Below are 19426 nucleotides of genomic sequence, written 5' to 3'. Positions count from 1 at the left end.
AGTCCATCTGGCCCCCTAAAAAATATTTACAACATTATTGATTATATTCCCCAGACTGTCTTGTCTATCTCTTAACATTTTCAAATATTTACAATATATAAGATGCCCTCCACATTTCAAAATCTATAAATAATAATCTTTCTATAAATTTTCCCAGATTTATATTAGTCTACTTGAAAGTAATGAGCCTTTGAGTCTTATAATAAAATGAAGAATTCCAAAACATGTAGACTTCAATTTACTGAAAGCACTGTAACAATGAATGAAAGATTAAAGTACAAAACATTCTCTGTAAATTATGTGTATTATATATCCACATTAATATGAGAATATGGGTAAATGGTGAAAGCCATCACTTTTAGAGTACTTACGATGTACCAAGTACTTTATATATGTGTTTTCATTTTGTACCTTACAAAAGCTTGTATGATTTTAAACTCCATTTTACAAACTAGGAAACAATGGTAAGAAAAATCCACATAAATTACCCAAAATAATATAGCCAAAAAGTGATGGAGCTAGAATTCAAAGCCAGGTCTGTCCGAATCTAAAGCTTATGCTTCATATCACCACCCTTTATTGCTTTCTAGTTCTTATCTGGTAAACATACCCTTGTCCACAATTCTAAAACCAATAAATATATACATACTTACTTAAACCCATTATTAACTATATCCATTAATTTTTAATAGTTTCTAAAGTAAAATCATTAAAAAGTGCCTAAAAAATTACCATTCTAATTATCATTTCTAATTACCATTAGAAAAATTAAAGTAAAGCAACAAATTTTCATAAAATCCTGAGAGGTCAAGAACACACTGTTCGCATAACAAAAACTTTTTCATTGCTTGGGAGTTACTGTTCTTAAAAAAATAATAATAAACTTATGTAAACATAGTAAGACCAGTAAATCATTTTAAGCATTTAATAAAATTCAAATACTTTAAATCACCAGACTAAAGGCTGAACAAAAGACCTCATTTTTCAAAATTACGTTACTTTCAATACTTAATGACTGAATTATGAATACTATTATATTCTGCTCTTTATCTAAAGTTTTATTATCAGCCAAATTACAAAAAAGATGTAGTCATATCATAACTTGGACAATTTTAAACTTCTGAATGTCTATTATCTCCCATGTTCCAGTGTTTCAAATTTCTTTGTAAAAGTATGATGCCTAAAAAAATAAGTAACATCCCCCAACATGAATTCTTCAATCTGTTTTGAACCTAAATATCTTTTTAATGTACAAGATATAGTAAAAAATAACATATTTTTCCTTGTAGTTTATCAGACATATCCATTAGATTAGTAAACAGGGCAATATAAGAATCATTTTTTAAGAGATGGCAAAGAATAGATCAAGTCTTACCTCCATTGCTAAAGCTGCTGTCTGTTGGTCATAATGATTCAGAAGATTAGGCATGAAGGTAGTATTATAAGGCAAATCTTGGCACATCCTCAAGGTAATTGGTTCACAAGAGAACAAACTGTGCCCACCTATATGCCCCACAAACATAGTCAAGGGCCAAAGATAGAAGACGATCCAACTCATAGCCATCCTTCTTGATCTGAATGAGATTCGGATGATCAGGCCTACTCAATATTTTAGATCTTTATACACCTGCAGGTCTCAGCTTGAGGAGGTACTTCTTCTAGATCTTACTGTTAAGTTCTTCAAACAGTTAAATACTCTTTGCACCGTCAGAGGTTTGTTAGCTTGGTCTCACAAAAGACATTTGTTTTTGGTTTCACAATACGGGAAAATGACATCATCTTGTCTCTTCTTTTCATTTTATTACATAGGGCACATTTGGCCAACATATCAAGTTGATCAACCACATTCCCAAACAATAGATTCCATCTTAGGAGAAGTGCTATTTCTTCCTTTGATTGAAATATCTGAAAAGTATTTTTTTTAAAAATGGGAGAAATTAGTCATTTCCTCTCAAAATATTGTGGACTTGATATAAAATCTTTGATGAGCTCAGTAATGTTGCAGGATATAAAATCAATATACAAAAATCAGTTGCATTTATACATTAACAATGAACTATAAGGAAGAGAAATAAAGAAAACAGAGAAATAGAGAAAACTTTGATAAAAATACATAGGTATTTCATAAAGACATAGTCTAGTTTTTCTACCTTATCATTCATTAGCTATAGACACTAAGACAATTCTTAAACGGCATTTAAAGGCAAATTTTCTTCCCTCAGTTTATATAACATATGGTTTATTTTGTCTATGACAGCAATTTTTCATTTATTACAAGATATAATTTATCTATTTTGAAAATTTTTTATGCTGTTGTCCTAAATTTTAAATAGCTGCCATATTTATAATCTAAGCTATTGAATTTAAAATGTATGTGTTTTAATCATTAATAGGACATTTCACATTAATTGATTTGGTAGAAAGTATCTGTGGAAGAGATGAAATATAAATGAATAAAAAAGATATGGATTTCAAGCCTCTTAGTAGCTGTGTGAATGGAAACATTTCATTTAACTTCTCTGAACTCAGAATTTTTCTTCCTGAAAATATTACTTCTCTAACAAGGATGATATATGAGTGAATTATGAGATAATATATGTAAAAGTATTCTATAAATGGTAAATCAAAGATAGATGTAGAAATATTTGATCAACAAATGTTTCATTACATACATCCAGGCTGCAGAGAATAGAAATCATCCCTAGAAAGTCACAGCAGGAATAGGAATGATTCCCAGTTATAGTTTCCACTAAGTTTAGAATCTTTGACTTGTCCCTACTTTTCTAGGGGCAAAAATATGTATCACCTTTGGGTCTGGGAGAGTTTGGGTGGAGTGGAAGGCAAGTCTGGTAGGAAAAAAGCATATTCTAAGTTATCATACTTTCATTTGGTTTAGTGATGATGTCAATTTGCGTTTATGTCCTTTTGTTTCATATGCATTGGATATTTCTGTGTTTGTTGTAGAGTCTAGTTTGGGAAAACATGAGAAATTCAGCTTCAGAAATTCTGAGAGATTAGTAAGACAACTCAAATACTAGGGCCCAAGAAAGCTTAGACCTTGAGACCTGGAACTGGTCTGGCTTAAGCAGGGCAAGAAACTGTCCTTTGTTCACTGACAGTGATTGGGACCTCTGCATCCCAAGCTTTAGTTACTAGGCAGAAAAATTATTTGGAGAAAGTAAAGCAATGGACATCTTCCCAATTTTTCCTACCAGTAGATGGTCTTAAGTAGTAGAAGGTAAAGGGAAAATATGTGGCCTCTAGAATTAGGAGCACTAAAAGTTATGAGCAACCCCTGTGCAAATACCTAATCTCTCTATACGGAAATCTCTAAACCAAAAATCTTTGCAAAAGCTTCTTGGCCTGCCATATTTTTTCCCACCTTCAAGCTGGCCCCAGAAAGGGGAAGTCTGGCTACAGAAAACTGATATTAAACAGTCATTTATATTTAAGCAAAATTACCATGCAACACAGTAACAATTATGCATATCATTAACAATGTGTCAAATACCTACTGAAAGCTTTATTTGGTTACAGCATTTAAAACATCCACTTAAGTTCAGTCTTTGTAGTTTGTTGCTTATGCAGCATGTTCATCTGCTTGCAACTAAAAAAATTAAAGGGAATATTGCTCCCTATTAAATATGTATATAGTAATAATTTCAAATATTTCACTGGACAAATCTATTTTTTCAAGCCGTGATGGATTTCAATTTTACGGTTTAAAGAAGACTACCATCTAAACCTTGGAGAAGAGGGCCGGCCAAGTGGCTCAGTTGGTTAAGAGCTCGCTCAAGAGTGCAAGCTCTGAGCAACAGTGTTGCGGGTCCAGTTCCCCAAAAAAATAAAAATAAATTAAAAAATAATAATAATAAACCTTGGAGAAGAAACTGAGCAATATCTCATTGGGTCTTTAAACTACTGGGTTGCCGGAAAAGTCATGATGTATTTTTTGGTTTTTGTTGCAAAAATGCATCATGACTTTTCCAACAACCCAATAGATGAGACACACCCTTACACTTTGGCCTACTCCATCTATTTTACCTGATTTCCTCTCAATTATTCCTTTTGCCTCATTTGCAAGTGAAGCTTCCCACCATCTTATAAGCTTCCTTTATGCCCTAGACATCCATATTACCATATATACCATGTATCAAAACACTTTTGTAAAATCTATCACATTAGGCTGGGCTAGGACAATAATCTTAACATATCAAGATTGTAGTTTATCATTACTAAAATAAATAAGAAAAACGTAGAATGCAGTGAGACAAAAAGGAAAAAAAAAAAACAGCAAAAATCTTAAAGAATTTATATGTCCTCCAAATCAGAGGTTCTCTATTTTTAATGTGTAGCAGATTCATGGATTCCCCCCACAGGTCTAAGAAATGTGAATCTCTGTAGAATGACGTACATTCTAACAATTATCTCTGTTACAAGTCTGTTACAGGTCCATAAGTCATGTTTTGAGAAATGCTATCCTAGAATAGAATAAAAGAATATAGGTATATTTGAATATAATTATATGCTAAGCAAAATACATAAAATGAACTTAAAAAATAAAAAGCAGATAAAGAATAACACTTTAATAGAAAGATGGGAAAGGAACATGAATTTACCAAAGGAATACAACTAGCCAACACATGAAAAGATATTCAATTTGACTAATAAGCAAAAAAATTCAAATATGAGAGAATACCATATTTGCCAATCTGATAGGCAAAATAACAATGATAGAACACAGTATAGGAGAGGGTGCAGGGAATAGAACATTGTCAACATTCCAATATTTTCAAATACTATTTATTGGTGGGAATGTAAACTATTGTAGTTGGTATTTCAAAAAATGGCTACTTACATCAAAAGCCCTTAAAATGTGCACAATTTGATCCAGCAAATCTATTCTATAATTTATTCTAAATACACAAGTACACATGATGCATAACCAAAATGCTACTGAAATACTGTTTATAAAATAAAAAAAACAGGAAACACAAAAGTCTACCAGTCAGGGATTAAACTGTGGTATAATCACATAATGGAAGAATATATAGTCACTAAAAATGATGAGCAACGTCTGTATTTATTGACATGGCAAGACAGTAACAATACAATAAGTAAATTTACAAAACAAAAAATAAGCTAATTTACAAAACAGCATATATATCCCATTTTTGTCAAAACTGTACATAGAACTATTTCAATTATTTAAAAATATTATAAATGCTGTGAGATTTTATAAAAGAACCGATGGTACATTCTTTTGTGTATGAAATAAATTAAATCTGTTAAATCTATAAATGTGTGCTAACTAGCTGACAAGAATAAATATTAGTTGAATCACTGATCTATTGGCTGATAATTAAGCAACAAAACAAGGGACAAACTACTACCCTACTGTAGGTAGTAATAAAATAAAAAAGTGACAATTTAATGAGTCAAGTGATTTTCAATATTGAAAAAAAAATCAGGTCATCTATCAGCTGAATCAAATGGTATACACACATTTAAAAAAATTTTTGATATATACTCCAAATCACTTTTCAATAACATAATGAAATACCTGCTTCTAATCAAGATCACGTGAGTGTTAAGTAGCAAAACTTATTTTTCGAAAGGTGGGGGAAAGCTGTAAGTTGAAGCTGTAAGACATGCAGGACACAGAGAAGATTTTGGACCCAAAGAGATCCAATCAAAACATAGTAACTCATTAAATAAAGATTAACAGTTGTTTTGGCATTCTTATTGATACTATGTTTTTTACTACAGGAATCTGTAGAATTTCAACTGGATAAAGGGACCTGCTCGTTTAAGGTAACTGGAGTGAACAGCTTCAGGGGCCAGGGGACAGCAAAAAGAGTGATATGGCAACAGTTATTCATACCATACCTGTGGGAAAACAGGCACACACACTTCTCCATAGAGCAATATAAGATATTTGGAAAACTGATTTCAGATTAAGTTACTTGATTATCATTCCATCAGAAAACAAAAAGGACTAGATACATTTAAACCTACATTTTAATTCTTATGAATGTCTAACATCAGGAATCTAATATTCTCCAATTACCAGTTTTCTTTTGATGATAAAAAGTAAGAGCCCTTAAAATAAAATCAGTATTTGTCCTAAAGGACAGCAATAAAGGGGAAGAGGATTCAATCCTGGAAGGCTTTCTTCCCAGGCTGGTTGCAAAGCCAGACCCTGTGAACTCAGGGGGGAAAGCAGGAGGTGGCAACTGTGAAGAGGAAATCAGGCTGAATCCCAGAGGAAACAGTAACAAAAGTGGGTCCTGAGGGCTTGTCAAGTGGATCCTAAAACAAAAGAGTATGTTCAGCAATTCTACTCCAATTCACATTTTCTGTACAGAAAGTGATCCCTTTCATTATTCTTAGTTTACACTTAATTTTCTTGACACTCTACAAATGTAGACAACATTTTGCATTTTCAATTCAGAAATACCATCTCACATACAGTGGCTCTACAGTGGAAACAGAAGGGATATTCTTTGTCTTCTTTCAGAGTAGTTTTCTAATACATTGCAAGAATTAGCAAAGACTATACTAACGGAGTTTCTTCTCTTAAGGAAATTATTGCCTTGTTAGCGAGACAAAATAAACACTCAGAACATACTCACTGCTCTAAGTATTACATTCCTTTTCCTAAAACCCATGTGGTTTTTGGCCTTTTGTTTTCCACATCTTATTATTTAAAAAATAAATTCACTCTGAATATATTGCCTCCTTCTTGCTAAAAGGAAGTTAATATAGCTTCATATTTAATTCATAGGACTTTGATTACTATTAATCTCAGAGCATCTCTTTTCTGATCTTTCTTACTTTCTCTCTAATTTTTAGTCGATCTTTTTATCTACTGATTATAACAAATAGCCTAATATTCCAATGTGCTGAGTGATAAGAGTTAAAAAAAAAAACCAAACAAAAACAGGAAAAACAAATACATCTAGGTTTATAATTAAAATGGATGGTGGACATCAAAATCCAGCCCGTTTTACAAATTATAAATTATTTTTAAGACTAAAGAAAGCAGAACCAAAGCTGGAAAGCTAAAAGATGGCCAGTCTAGACTAAAAAAAAAAAAATCAGGCTGAAATTCCAACCCAGCTTCCCTTTCCAATTAAAATCTGTTCATCAGCAAATTCTCCAATATCAAGCCCCTGATTTTTTTCCCTTAGCAAGGTTGTATGGTTTGAAACTTTTGACAATAAAACTATTTCAGTAAGATAAAATTTGGGACCAGTATTTGGGTTTGTTTTTTTTTTAAAGCCCACTAGCCTACTTATATGCATATCAAACTTCATTTGCAATGCACTCCTTGGATCCAACAAAACCGTCAATACTTCTCAGCATAATGAATTGGAAAGCAAAGAGAAGTCATTTTTGACACACAGTTAAAACTCCTTCCTAGCCAGTAAAGAGCTGTTACTTTTCAAACATTTATGGAAATGCCACTATTAAAAAAGTTTTCATTTCTCTCCACAAACCCTGTAGCACATCTTTTCCTAAATCTATACTAAGTAATTTCTCCAGTATGTATTTTCAAAACCATTCTTTTTATTTGCGCTTATTACTCTTTTTGTGGGCAGCTGCAGCTGTAAACAGCTATAATTCTAGAGTTTTCAGGATTAAAAAAAACTTGAGGCCAACATCATTCTCTTCTGTGAAAGAAGGCAAAGAAAGATGCGGTAGGAGCTATTTCCTACCACCTGTCTCCTAAAGAAAATAAAATCAATAGCAGTCTAACATCAACAAACTAATATGCTCAGAATAAGTTTTGAGTATAAAATCTTACAGTTTTACTAACAAACTAATACGAAATGTAAGTTGGGTAGAGATATTTTTTTCCTGTCATGTGGGAAACAGAGGACTTATTGTGAGTTAAAAACTCCTATCTCCTTACCCAATGATAAAGCTTTCACATTGTACTATACAAAGAAAGAATGTGCACTTTACTATTAAATTCCCCTTAACCCTCCCTACTTCCAACATCATGGAACTCCCAAGAAAAACCCACTTAAATGTTCAAAGCACAAAATAAAGCCTAAGGGAATGTAGTAGCCAAGATTAGGAAAGGAACTAAAGAGTTTATAGACCTTTCTTCTTCTCTTTCTATTAATAGGACACTGTTATAAATTTAGGAGAGAAGTGAAGGTAGATAATATTAGTACTGAATGAGAAAAAAAAGTAGGTGGAAAGAAAAGGTAGGGTGGTAGGTTTTATTACTTGTTTTGCAGACAGTTCCAAAGCATCTGGTGAGGAGGCACATTATTCACTAAATAAAAGGCAACATGGTAAGAGAAGGGCAGCATCTTAATTATATTTTATCTTCAGCTCTATCCTTCCAAGCCCACCCAATTAAGCTTTTAACACCTCTACACTACTTTCCCTAACTCTGAATCTTTTTACCTTTATGTTATGTTTTGGTAGTTCAAATAAATGCTTTCTTTCTTTCTTTTTTTTCCTGGTGGAAAAAGATAGTATTGATTTGCTTAAAAGTACGGATGGAAAGCATTATCTTAAGGAGTAATTGCTTCTTAATAACAGAACTAAGTATTTACCTATTCCTTAGACTGTCAGCACACCACTAACGGCTAAAAAGATGTCCAAGGAGGGAGGTAACATCCCCCAATATCAGCAGGTCTTTGTCTCCTTGGCTTTGCAAAGCGACCCATTTCGCATAAAGGAACATCATGGGGCCTATCCAAACTACTTTCGCAAAATAAGATTTTGTTTGACTACTTTTATGAAGCAGTCATTTATTGAGCTACCGGTCTGCTCTGCTGCGGCAACCTGCCTTAACACCAGAAGGCAACCAAAATTCAATAGTTCATTTCTCCTGGGCAAAAAAACTGGGCCTCTTTTAATAGGGTAGATATTTTTCAACTTCAAGTCCACTTCTATACCTAAATTAATGCCATGCGCCTTTGTTCTCAAAAAAAAAAAAAAAACACAGAGGAGGCACCTCACTCCAGGACTCGTGAGATTTACAAAGCCTCCAGAAAGATGTTTCAGTGTCTTGAAATATTGTAGCAGCCCCCTTTATTTCAGAGGCCATCGACTAATTACCCAGCAACACCCATGGCAAACACACCGAGCATAAAAGGGGGGCAGCGAGGGGAAGCGTTCGGCAGGGAGAGCCGACTTTGCAAACTGATGGGATGGAGGGGCCAACTTTTAGGCTTTGGAAGTAAGCAGTCGGCTAAATGCTAAAACGACGTCCGGGCAGGTGGCAATTCTAACGTGGGGCTCGGGACGGCCCCAAGGGCCCGGGGCGCTGGAGCCCGGGTGCATTGTCCTCCCCCGGCTGGCAGCCGACGCGTCCTCCACCCACGCTCCCGGCTGGCGGGGAAGCGCCACACGCCCCCGCGGCGCCGACCAAAGCAGCGGGCTCCCGGCACGTTCCCCGGAGAAGGCTTTGGGCCGGGGGTGGGGGAGAGGGAGCCGCGATCCACACTCGCACAGGTTGCCCAGCGCGGGCGGAGGACAGAGAGGGTTAATCATCTCCCCGGGCATCTGCCCACCTCAGCCCCCGATTCGGCTCCTCCGCACCCCCTCTGCCCGCTGTCGATCCCGAGAAGCCCCTCCGACGCCCCCCTTCCGCCCCCCCCCCTCTGCCCGCTAACCCAGCCGGGAGACCGCACGCGTCCGTACTCACCTCACACCGCAGGACCCGGCTCCAAGGGGGCTGCAGCGCCGGCCAGGGACCGCCACGGGTCCCTCAGGTAAAAGGTGGGAGCAAGGACCGCCAGCGCGCGCCTCGGAGCGACCGCGAGCTTTCACGAGCGCCGGGGCGCGCGGCCCGGGGAACGAGCGAGCGAGCAAGCGCGCGCACGCACGGCGCAGGCGCGCTGCGAAGGCTCGGCTGAGCGCTCCCATTTTGAGCCCAGCTGCGCGGGGGCCGGTCCAGAGCGTTTCGTTGTTCTCTACCTCGCGTTCTGTGAGACGCCTTGCACTGTCCTGCCCCAGCGGAGTCGTTCCTAGCGCTGGAAGCGTTTTTCTTAAATGTGCTCAGCACTCTGCAAAGCCTTCCCTCCTATCCCTCCTGAGACAGCGTAGCGATTCTCATTCCTCCAGCCGCTGATGCTATTACTGCAAAACCGCCAAAACCTGTTCTGAGAACCAGTGTGCCCACCGCCGGACCCGGGCATTGAAGGTGGTCGAGAGTCTGGTCAAGAGTGCTGAGGTGCAAGTAATAGGCAACTGGCCTGTTTCAGAGTGCCATGCTGAGACAACAGAGCAGATAGGAGACCTACCCAAGAACAGTCTACCCGTACATCCTCTTTGCCAAGACCTTAGTGAACAGGTGGAGCTTGTGGTTGGTTATTGGTGGCATTCCCCATCTTTTCAGGGCATGTTTCCCTTCCTTTTCTACATAAACAATTTTAGGGCTGAAAACGTCCTTAGAGATTATCTAAACCCAGTGAGTGTAAAACCTCTCATTTTACAAACAAGGAAAAGAACACCTGGGAAGATTAAATGACTTACCTAAAGTGATAGCAGCGTTTTCGTGGCAGCCTAGGTTCATTCATGGCCAAAGCTGTTCTTTTTCACCACACTGTTTTTCCTACCTTTCTTTCTCTTCCTTTTTGTCCCTTTTCAACCTAGACTTCAGAAGAGGCATCATTTTGTTCTGTTGGTAACACACAGGACTTCAAGTAATATTGATCCTGTGGCCCAACAATGTGAATGTACTTAACACTACTCAACTATACACCTAAAAATGGTTAAGATAGTAAATTGTATGTTACGTAGTTGACCACAATTTTTAAAAGGTGCTCAATAAATGTTAAATATTGAGTATTAAGCCTAGGCAGCCATAAATATAGTTTAACATCAGAAGGTGAGCTATGGGAAAAAGCATAATAAATGAGATCTAAAGTGACGTTTTCAATTTTCCTAATAAATACTTGCGCAGTACCTTTTTTTTTTTTTTTAAGTAATGTTGATCCTTAGGCTGGTTCTAAGCAACACAGTTTGTGTCCTGTGGAGCCAACACTGCCTTTACTGAGCGTGTGTGAGGAGGCAAATATTGTTTGTGAAAAACTGTGTGCCTGCTTTATATACCGGGGGTGCCAAAAAATGTATACACGTGACTTGTATTCATCTTTTGTTATCGGTATATATTGAGTATTACAATTTTAATACAGTTTTTTCCTTTCTTAAAATGTGTATACATTTTTTTGGTACCCTCTGTATTTCCAGATTCCTTGTACTTGCAGAGCCTCTAGAGATCTGCAGCTAGATACATTTGTATGCAATTTACACAGCATCCTGTGGAAACTGTCAGGTGTAGGACATATAGATCACATGGGGAGGTGGGAATGATGTAGAAATCACAGCCGTATCAACATGATTAAATCTCAGAAATAAAACACTGAGTGAAAAAAGCAAACTACAATATATGTAAATTATTATACCTCTTTAAGAACACCTAGCCATATTGCTTATGAGGTCAAACATGTACATATAATAAGCATAAAAAATGGACAAGTAAGTTAAACACCAATTTCATGACAGGGGTTGCCTCTGGATAAGCAGGGAGGGGAATGAGATATGGGAAGTGTACAAAAGGGGCTTCAACTATTAATCACCCAGATGAAGCAAAAATGTTAATGTTTTTAAAAATTTCAGTGGGGATACAATGGTTTTTCTTATGCAAACCTCTAAACTTCTCTTTATGTTTGAAATGTTTTATTTAAAAGTAACGTTGAAATATCGCGCACACCAAGCTGGTGTGCTCTCTATGAACACAGCTTGAATGGTGTCATTCAGACTAGGGGATAATGGGGGGCGGGGGTCAGCAGTCAGACTGATGAGGTGCTGGACAACAGGAGGCCCAGAGGGTGCTGGTTGAGAGGATAGACAAAAGGGACCTTATTTTCAGGGATAAAAATATTTAAATCCAACAGGGATAAAGTGTGATGCTCTCTTTTATCCCATCTCTTTCATTACGTGTTGTAACCACCAATAGAAAAGGCTTTAATGAGCGGAAACTTCACAGAGAGACACAGCACTCTTACAGCATGTTGCTGAAACTGGTCTCTTTCTGGATGAACCCGTTTTGAAACCATAAATGTTAACTGGTGATACGTGGTAATTTAGTGTTGCATCTACATACCTCCTCCAGCCCCCTCCCCTCCAACCAAAGGCTTTGTTTATTCATTTACATACAACCTGGTCATGTGGAAAAGCCACTAGGCTGGAATTGGACAACCTAGGTTCTAATTTCAGTTTGGCCACTTGCAGATCCTTTGTTAACTCAAGGAAATCAACAATTTCTATGAGCTTCACATTTATTTTTCTTTTTAAATTGGAGATATATAAATGCTGCCCATTTCAAAACTATGAATAGATATGAATATACTCTCCTCCAACTTAAGCTTTTTTAAGTTGGAGGAGAGTATGTATATATACATATATATATATATAATATGTATATATTAGTGAGGAAATATTTTGGGGGTTTTTTTGTATGTGTGTGAGCTGCTGCCTATACGAACTGCTTTACATTTGCCAAAGAAGCTCCGACTGGAATTTTGAATTTTTGGTTATTCTTCAGCAATTGTTTATAGTCCTATCACAGCAGCTGTCACTGTGTGCTTACATTAGTTATTTGCACATTGTATTTTCCAGTCTCCCTCATTAGAGTTTTTATCTTTGTATTCTCACTTCATCCCTTATTACATGGGGGGAGGGGGAGTTCAATAAATTTAATTAAATTAGACCGGATTGTAACATTTGGAGTTATTCTTATTAAGGCATGCCATCTACTGGTTTCACGGTGTATCTGTCGGTCTGAATTTCTTAATCCGATCAATTAAAATTCATGTTGAAGCATTTGTGAGTTTGTCTGTTGGACAATTTTCCCAGGTCCTTCCACTTCCTGTTGCAGGTGCTATTCTTTCACTGAACCAGTTGCGAATTCTTTTTCCTCCGTCTTTTACCTGTTGGCCACTCTTAAAACCTGGAAAAGTGGAGTTTACGTTTCGGAGCTTTCGGACCAGAGCAATATAATTGGGCATGCTCAGTAGATTGGCCTGATTTGGAACACAAATATGCCTTGAATGAGGGCTCTCAATGTTGCTTGTTTCAGGATTGGCTGTATCTTCGTTCCAGCATTATATTGGGAGATTGCAGCTCCTCCCACCTTATTGGCGCTCACACTTTTTCATTTTATCCGTGTGCCCAATTTTGGAGCCAGCCCTCCTGGATCTCCTGGCCAATCAAGAGACCACACATTGTTGCCTAAGAGATCCCGGATATCAGCGAAAGGATTTATAGATGGTGATTGGACTACTGGAAGCTAGAGGGATGGGGGCTGGGCAGAGTCAAAGAAAAAGCAACTATGGCAACACCAGCGCTTGAAGCTTGAAGAGGGAGACGAGCTAAAAGAGGTGAGGCAGTGGGTAGTGCATGAAAAAGAGGAAGACTTTTGAGAGCTCCACTCTCAGGTCCTCTTGGGCCTCTCACATGCCTTGTCGGTGGTTCCTGGAGGTAACATTTTGCTCCGTTTCAGCTGCAGTTAAAGTGCCAGATGCTACATACTTATGAAATTAACTAACAAATAATTATTTCTATACCTATCAAACAGTAGCTCTTTTATTATAGTTTTTGCTTTCTTTCCAACTAGTTGACTACAAGATAAATTCGTATTTAAATCTAACCATACCCTATTGCCTGATATTTACTTGATAATATCTGAGGTCCTCTTCTCAAATGATGCTGCAGTTTTCAGTGGGTGAGCTGTGTTAGCAGAGAAACTCAATCCTATTCTGCTCTGTAAACTCCAAATAAAAATCCGATAATCCTTAGTATAATCCTAGGACTCAATTCATAATGTTCCGAGCTTCACCCTACATTTTCACTAGTTTTAATCCTTAAACCACTCCCCTCCACTGTCGAATTCATTCATTCAGTTGGTTTAACAGAATCAACTGAGTACCTATTATGTTTATGAAATTAGGATTCAGGTGAGCAACATCAGAAAAGCACATAAGCAAAGAAACAGAGTTTTGTATTATTTTCTCTAAGTGTTGGGAAGTTCAGTGTATCTGGGCAGATCATGTATAAAGGGATAGACAAGGAGATGAAGCTGAAGAGGTAGATTGAGGCAAATTCTTAGTGGACCTAGACTTGCATGCTGAGTCTAAATATTTGGTAGCCATTAGGGAGCCTCTGAAGGTTTTTGAGCTGAAAAGTGACACGATCACCTGGTCCTTTAATAAGTACTTTCCTAAGAAGAATGGTGGTTACCAGAGGCTGGGGGGCTGGGGCAAAAGGGGAGATATTGGTGAAAGGGTGCAAATGTTCAGTTAAACGATGAATAAGTTCTGGAAAGCTAATGAACCGCATGGTGACTATTAATAATATATACTTGAAATTTGTTAAGAGGGTAAATCTCAGGTGTTCTAAACACACACACACACACACACACACACACACACAAGTGGTAAATATAGGAGGTGATGGATATGTTAAGTAGTTTGTGGTAATCATTTCACAATGTATACATATATCAAAACATCACTTTGCACGCCTTAAATATATATATATATTTTTTTTGTTTTGTTAAAAAAAAACAACCTCTCTAACAGTAGACTGTAAGCTCCATTAAAGCAGAGACCAATCCTTAGTAAAGTTGAATAATGGTGATATTGTGAAGATGTGTGGCCGCTGGAACTTTACCAGAGGACCCATCCTTGCTATTAAACATGGAACTAGAACCATACTTTTGGGGCTAGGGCCATAGGCCTTCCTTCACCCTTTTTATCCAAAGAAATATTAAAGATGAACATTCAGGAACAGCCAATAAAGAGAAAAGAGGTCACAAAAAAGCAACAGCAAGCTTTATATATGGAAGGAGGGAAGACAACTTACTTTGTCTTATTGATCAAGTGGGGGCAATTATTTTTGTGTATGTTATATAAAAGCGTATGTCTTTAGAATAGTCCTGAGTGGTCTGTACCATGAACATGCATGTGCGTGCGATATGCACACTGTCCATCTTCTGGAACAGAGGAAGGGAGAAAAAATTGTGAAAAGATAATGACAAAAGACAGGGCAGGATACCCCATGTGCATGTTTCAGCAGGACCGTATTACCAAGATGGGTGTTTCTCCTGACTAGGCCCATGTCCTGAAAACAAAACTTTCCTCAAGTTGATTTGAAGAAAGCCTAATTCAAAAAATTTCTTGGGGAAGCCAGTTGGGTCAGGTGGTTAGAGCGTGGGCTCATAACACCAAGGTTGCCGGTTTGATTCCCACATGAGCCAGTGAGCTGCTCCCTCCACAACTAGATTGAAAACAATGGCTTGACTTGGAGCTGATGGGTCCTGGAAAAACACACTGTTCTCCTATAAAAGTTTTTTTTTAAAGAAAAAGAAAAAAAATTCTAGCTCTGAGGAACCAGAAAAAGTAAAACAACCAGTGCAGGTCCTTGGGGAGGCCCTAGAAAAGCTCCTTTGTCCTAATTCAAAAATTTTGCCTAGCTTGTTTCCTGCACAAACTGGGAAGAGAGTTTCTCAGCTTACAGCAGGAGTTTTTAATCTTGAGTAAGCAAAATTTTATGTTCATGTGCATTTTTCTAGGGAAGAGATTCATAGCTTTCATCACATTCTCAAAGAGTTATTTGGCCCTCAAAAAAAGATTTAAAAACAACTGGTTTAATGAGAAGAAAGGTCAAAATGTAAACAAATAACAAAAATAAGAAATGGGTAATTTTAAACTGGGCAGATCTAGACTCAGTAACCATGCTTTGTATCTATAATTTGCCTGCTAACATGTACTTTCATAGCTGCCAATTAATAATACTGTAATGAAATCATTTCTTATGCCTTTTGCAACTTAGCTAAACATGCGTGACTCAGATATTTAGCTGTTAAGGGGCTGAGAAGAACGTGAGGGCTAATCTGAGCCCCATTTATTCCAGTGAAATTGTGGTAACAGGTAACTGAGAGAAAGTATTAACTAATGATGCCACTGAGGTTTTAAAACATTGGCTTTATCTTCTGCTATAACTTAAACCTGAGAGACAATAATACATGTCAAGTGAAAGCCTCAAAGATTTCAGATCTAGCATTTGGCGGAATACCATATCAGCCAAAAACTAATGTTGTTGTTTTTTTTAATTGTCCAATATTTGCTGCTGTACAGTAATTTTTATTTTTATTTATTTATGTATTTATGTATTTATTTAATTTTTATTGGGAACACTGTGTTTTTCCAGGACCCATCAAGTCAAGTAGTTGCTTCAATCTAGTTGTGGAGGGTGCAACTCAGTGGCCCATGTGGGGATCGAACTGGCAACCTTGGTGCCATGAGCACCATGCTCTAACCAACTGAGCTAACAAGCCGCCTACTGTACAGTAATTTTTAGAACCAATAAAACAGGCAGGCAAGCCCTGGTCCCCTCAGGCATCATGACTGTCTTCCAATATGAAACCCATCTGCAGAGAGGAAGGAAGGCAAAAACACTGAGAGTAAATATGGAAGCTACCATAAATCTGTTTTCAATGTTTTCCATCTTAAAATTTTGTGTTATGGCTCTCTAAAGGGCAGGTATTGAGGCACTCTGTGAATGATGGAAAGTTCTAAGAAAGGCTGCAAGGAAATTGCTATTTATTGAGGCCACCTATGTGTCAGGGGCCCTTATTCTCTGATCTTCATAGCAGCAGTTAAGGGTAGATATATACATTCTTATTTTACAAATGAGGAAACTGAAACTCAGACAGATTCAATAATTGCTAAAAATTATACAGCTACTAAGTTTTAGAGCCAGGATCAAATATGTATGAGGTAAAAAAAAAAAAATGGTTGTAAACCACAGAAATAGATTCTAGTTAATGTAGTAAGCAAAAGAAGAAATTTATTGCAAGGATATCAGGAGGATCAGAAAATGGACAATAAAGGACAAGAGTCTTCTGAACGGTGAGGCAGCAGGAACAACTTAACAGAGCACCAGTGCTACTTTGTATGACCACCTTAGCTGTAAAGTAAGGATAAGCCACTGTCAGTCCAGCTGGCCTAGCTCAGCCTGTGACCACCTGTTGGCCAGGGAAGGGGAGGCCATCTTGATTAACCAACCCAGAAAACTCTAAACATTGAGAGAAAAGTAATTCCTCATGGAAATTATAGTGCTTTAATCAAACAAAGGCAGACATACTTGGTATCTGAAAATAGCACATTTTCCCCAATAAAACCAAACCTGTCCATCTCTAAAGGCTTGGCTTTGTACATTACATCATTCTACAATTTAAATATGGTATCAAGCTAGAACCCTTGTTACTTAGATTTCAGAAAGTTATGAGGGGAGGAAGAAAGTCACAAGGGGCAAGGATGGAGTGTTTTATATTTCACTATGATTTTATAAATTAAAATACTTTTTTCTGGCCAATATGACTTGTTCTTAGTTAGGAGTGATTCTGGATTGACCTGCATGGTCCAATGAAAATAAAGTAGAGTTAAACAGACCTGGGTCTGATTTCCAGTTCCACCACTTACTGTCTATATAACAACCTTGGGCAGGGCATGTAACTTCAATGAGCTTCATTTTCTTCACCTATAAAATGAGCTAAAACCTACCACTTCACCCAATTATTATGGGTTTCAATTGAGCATACATATAAAGTGCCTGAATATAAAGTGCTTCCAATAAATGTTCTTTCCCCCAATTTCCTCTCTCAAAATCTAAAAGATTGTGTGATATTAGCATTTTTAATATTCTAAAGATTATGTTATTAATTTCTTCTGATAGGTATAGTTTTTCTTATGGAAGAATATCCAGTTATTTCATGATGGCATTTGCACCTCCAAAAAGCACAGATGGTCCCAAAATGCAGACAAAAATGAGTACCTGGACACCCCTAAACCATCAACTTTTGAATGACCAAGTAAGTGACTAGAGCTATTTTAACAGTTGCATCATGCCTTAAAGAAGAAAAGTATTAAAATTTTAGTTATCAAAAATATGAACATAAATTATTTAGGATAGTGTAATGGAGGAAAAAAAATGAAGTATTTTTTTCAAAAACTTGTATTGAGCCCTTGCTGTGTGGACAAGGCTGGCAATAGACACGGAGTCCCTACCTATAGTGAAAATGTCTTAAAATTTGTTCTTTCCACTACTGTCATTCCTCCTCTTTCTTACCTGAAGTGCCTTTTTTCTTCTATCACTGGTTTTCTGCTAAAACTACCAGGAATGAGAGAGAAGAGGATAATCATTGAGGAGTTTCGAAAAACAACAACAACAACAAACAGATTTCCATCCTAGAGTTACAGCTACTGGATAATGCTGCACATTTAACCAAATAATTAAAATGCATAATCTCATCTAATTACTCTGGTGTCTCAGGTTCTCCTAAGAAGTTTATTTCCCACCTGCACTCTGGGGAGGCACTAATAGAAAAAGGATTGAGAATGCAAAGCTGAATATCATACTGGGTGTGTGATTAAGGTCTCTGGGGATTTCTGTTCCTGCTTCAGTTAGGGGCAGATTTACCAACAGGTCTGTGAGCTCCTGCTACCAATACAGTTGACCTTGAACAACACAGGTTTTAAGCTACACTTATACATGGATTTTTTACTGTGTTGGGGGTCAGCACCCCTTACCCCCTCATTGTTCAAGGGTCAACTGTACCTATTTAAGGACCATACCTAGTTGGCAGTAAAATACAATCAACATCAATAACACTGACCTCACTATATTGCTCATACAGACCAGTTCTTTCCCCAGGTGAAAGACACCACTTTACACCAAATCTTTCAAGCCGGAAATCTTTCTTCTCCCTGTCAGGTCTGAGATTTGGTTTTTCCTGATTTATAAGCCAATGACCTAGCCTGTTACTTACAGCATAGAAGACGTTACAGATTCACAGTAAAAGACACGAGATTCTTGGGTCAGAGACAAAGAACTTGATTATTCACAGCACAGCAAGCAACCATGTTTGTGTTGGTTCTCCTGCCCACCTTGTCCCACAGGACTGATGCAGAGGGCCCGGCTAAATACTGCACACACCAGGGGTGTGTGTCACAGCTGAGGAACAATGAGCCCAGGGAACCCATTGCTTTTATAATAAGCAGTAAGCAAACCGGCTCTTGGTCCCAAAGGGAGACAGTACCTCATTGCTCAAGATGGCCTTGCTATAAACAACTTGGAGAAATTGCCCAAGAAAAGAGCAGTCAGGGCCTTGCATTCTTGGTATTCCAAGACATTTAGGAGTGTGAGAGACTCAAGGAGGAGTGTCTATCAGCATCCTCTCACCTCCACACCCAATTCCAAGTTTTAGGAGTCTTTCTCCTAGAGCTCTTCATCCAGGTATATATCTCCCTTCACCCATATATTATTAATTCCTCCAGTTCCACATTCTCATCAGTTCATACCCTCATAATCCTTTGCCTGGTGCATTGCAGAA

General features: G+C 37.6%; 2 protein-coding genes across 6 annotated transcripts in view; one reads left to right on the top strand and one right to left on the bottom strand.

The window, feature by feature from the left end:
- FZD3 (frizzled class receptor 3) overlaps window positions 1-9801 on the bottom strand; it is a 79623-nt gene extending 69822 nt beyond the window's left edge. Inside the window, exons 1-2 of one of the 2 annotated variants that reach the window (XM_019636096.1) lie at window positions 9674-9801; window positions 1376-1905 (exon numbers count right to left, since the gene is read on the bottom strand). In XM_019636096.1, coding sequence (XP_019491641.1) covers window positions 1376-1564 — 189 coding nt within the window. In that variant the 5' untranslated portion in view covers window positions 1565-1905; window positions 9674-9801. The remainder of the gene's footprint in view (window positions 1-1375; window positions 1906-9673) is intronic. The other variant, XM_019636098.1, reaches the window with a different exon arrangement.
- Window positions 9802-13056: 3255 nt separating this feature from the next.
- The window catches only part of FBXO16 (F-box protein 16), a 56538-nt gene continuing 50168 nt past the window's right edge, over window positions 13057-19426 (top strand). Inside the window, exons 1-2 of one of the 4 annotated variants that reach the window (XM_019636227.1) lie at window positions 13057-13412; window positions 17770-17905. In XM_019636227.1, coding sequence (XP_019491772.1) covers window positions 17807-17905 — 99 coding nt within the window. In that variant the 5' untranslated portion in view covers window positions 13057-13412; window positions 17770-17806. The remainder of the gene's footprint in view (window positions 13413-17769; window positions 17906-19426) is intronic. The other 3 variants (XM_019636226.1, XM_019636225.1, XM_019636224.1) reach the window with 3 other exon arrangements.

This window comes from Hipposideros armiger, unplaced genomic scaffold (assembly GCF_001890085.2).
Source record: "Hipposideros armiger isolate ML-2016 unplaced genomic scaffold, ASM189008v1 scaffold_27, whole genome shotgun sequence".
NCBI lineage: Eukaryota > Metazoa > Chordata > Mammalia > Chiroptera > Hipposideridae > Hipposideros > Hipposideros armiger.
Note: the sequence above shows the minus strand (reverse complement) of the source record. Positions and strands in the feature narration are given on the sequence as shown.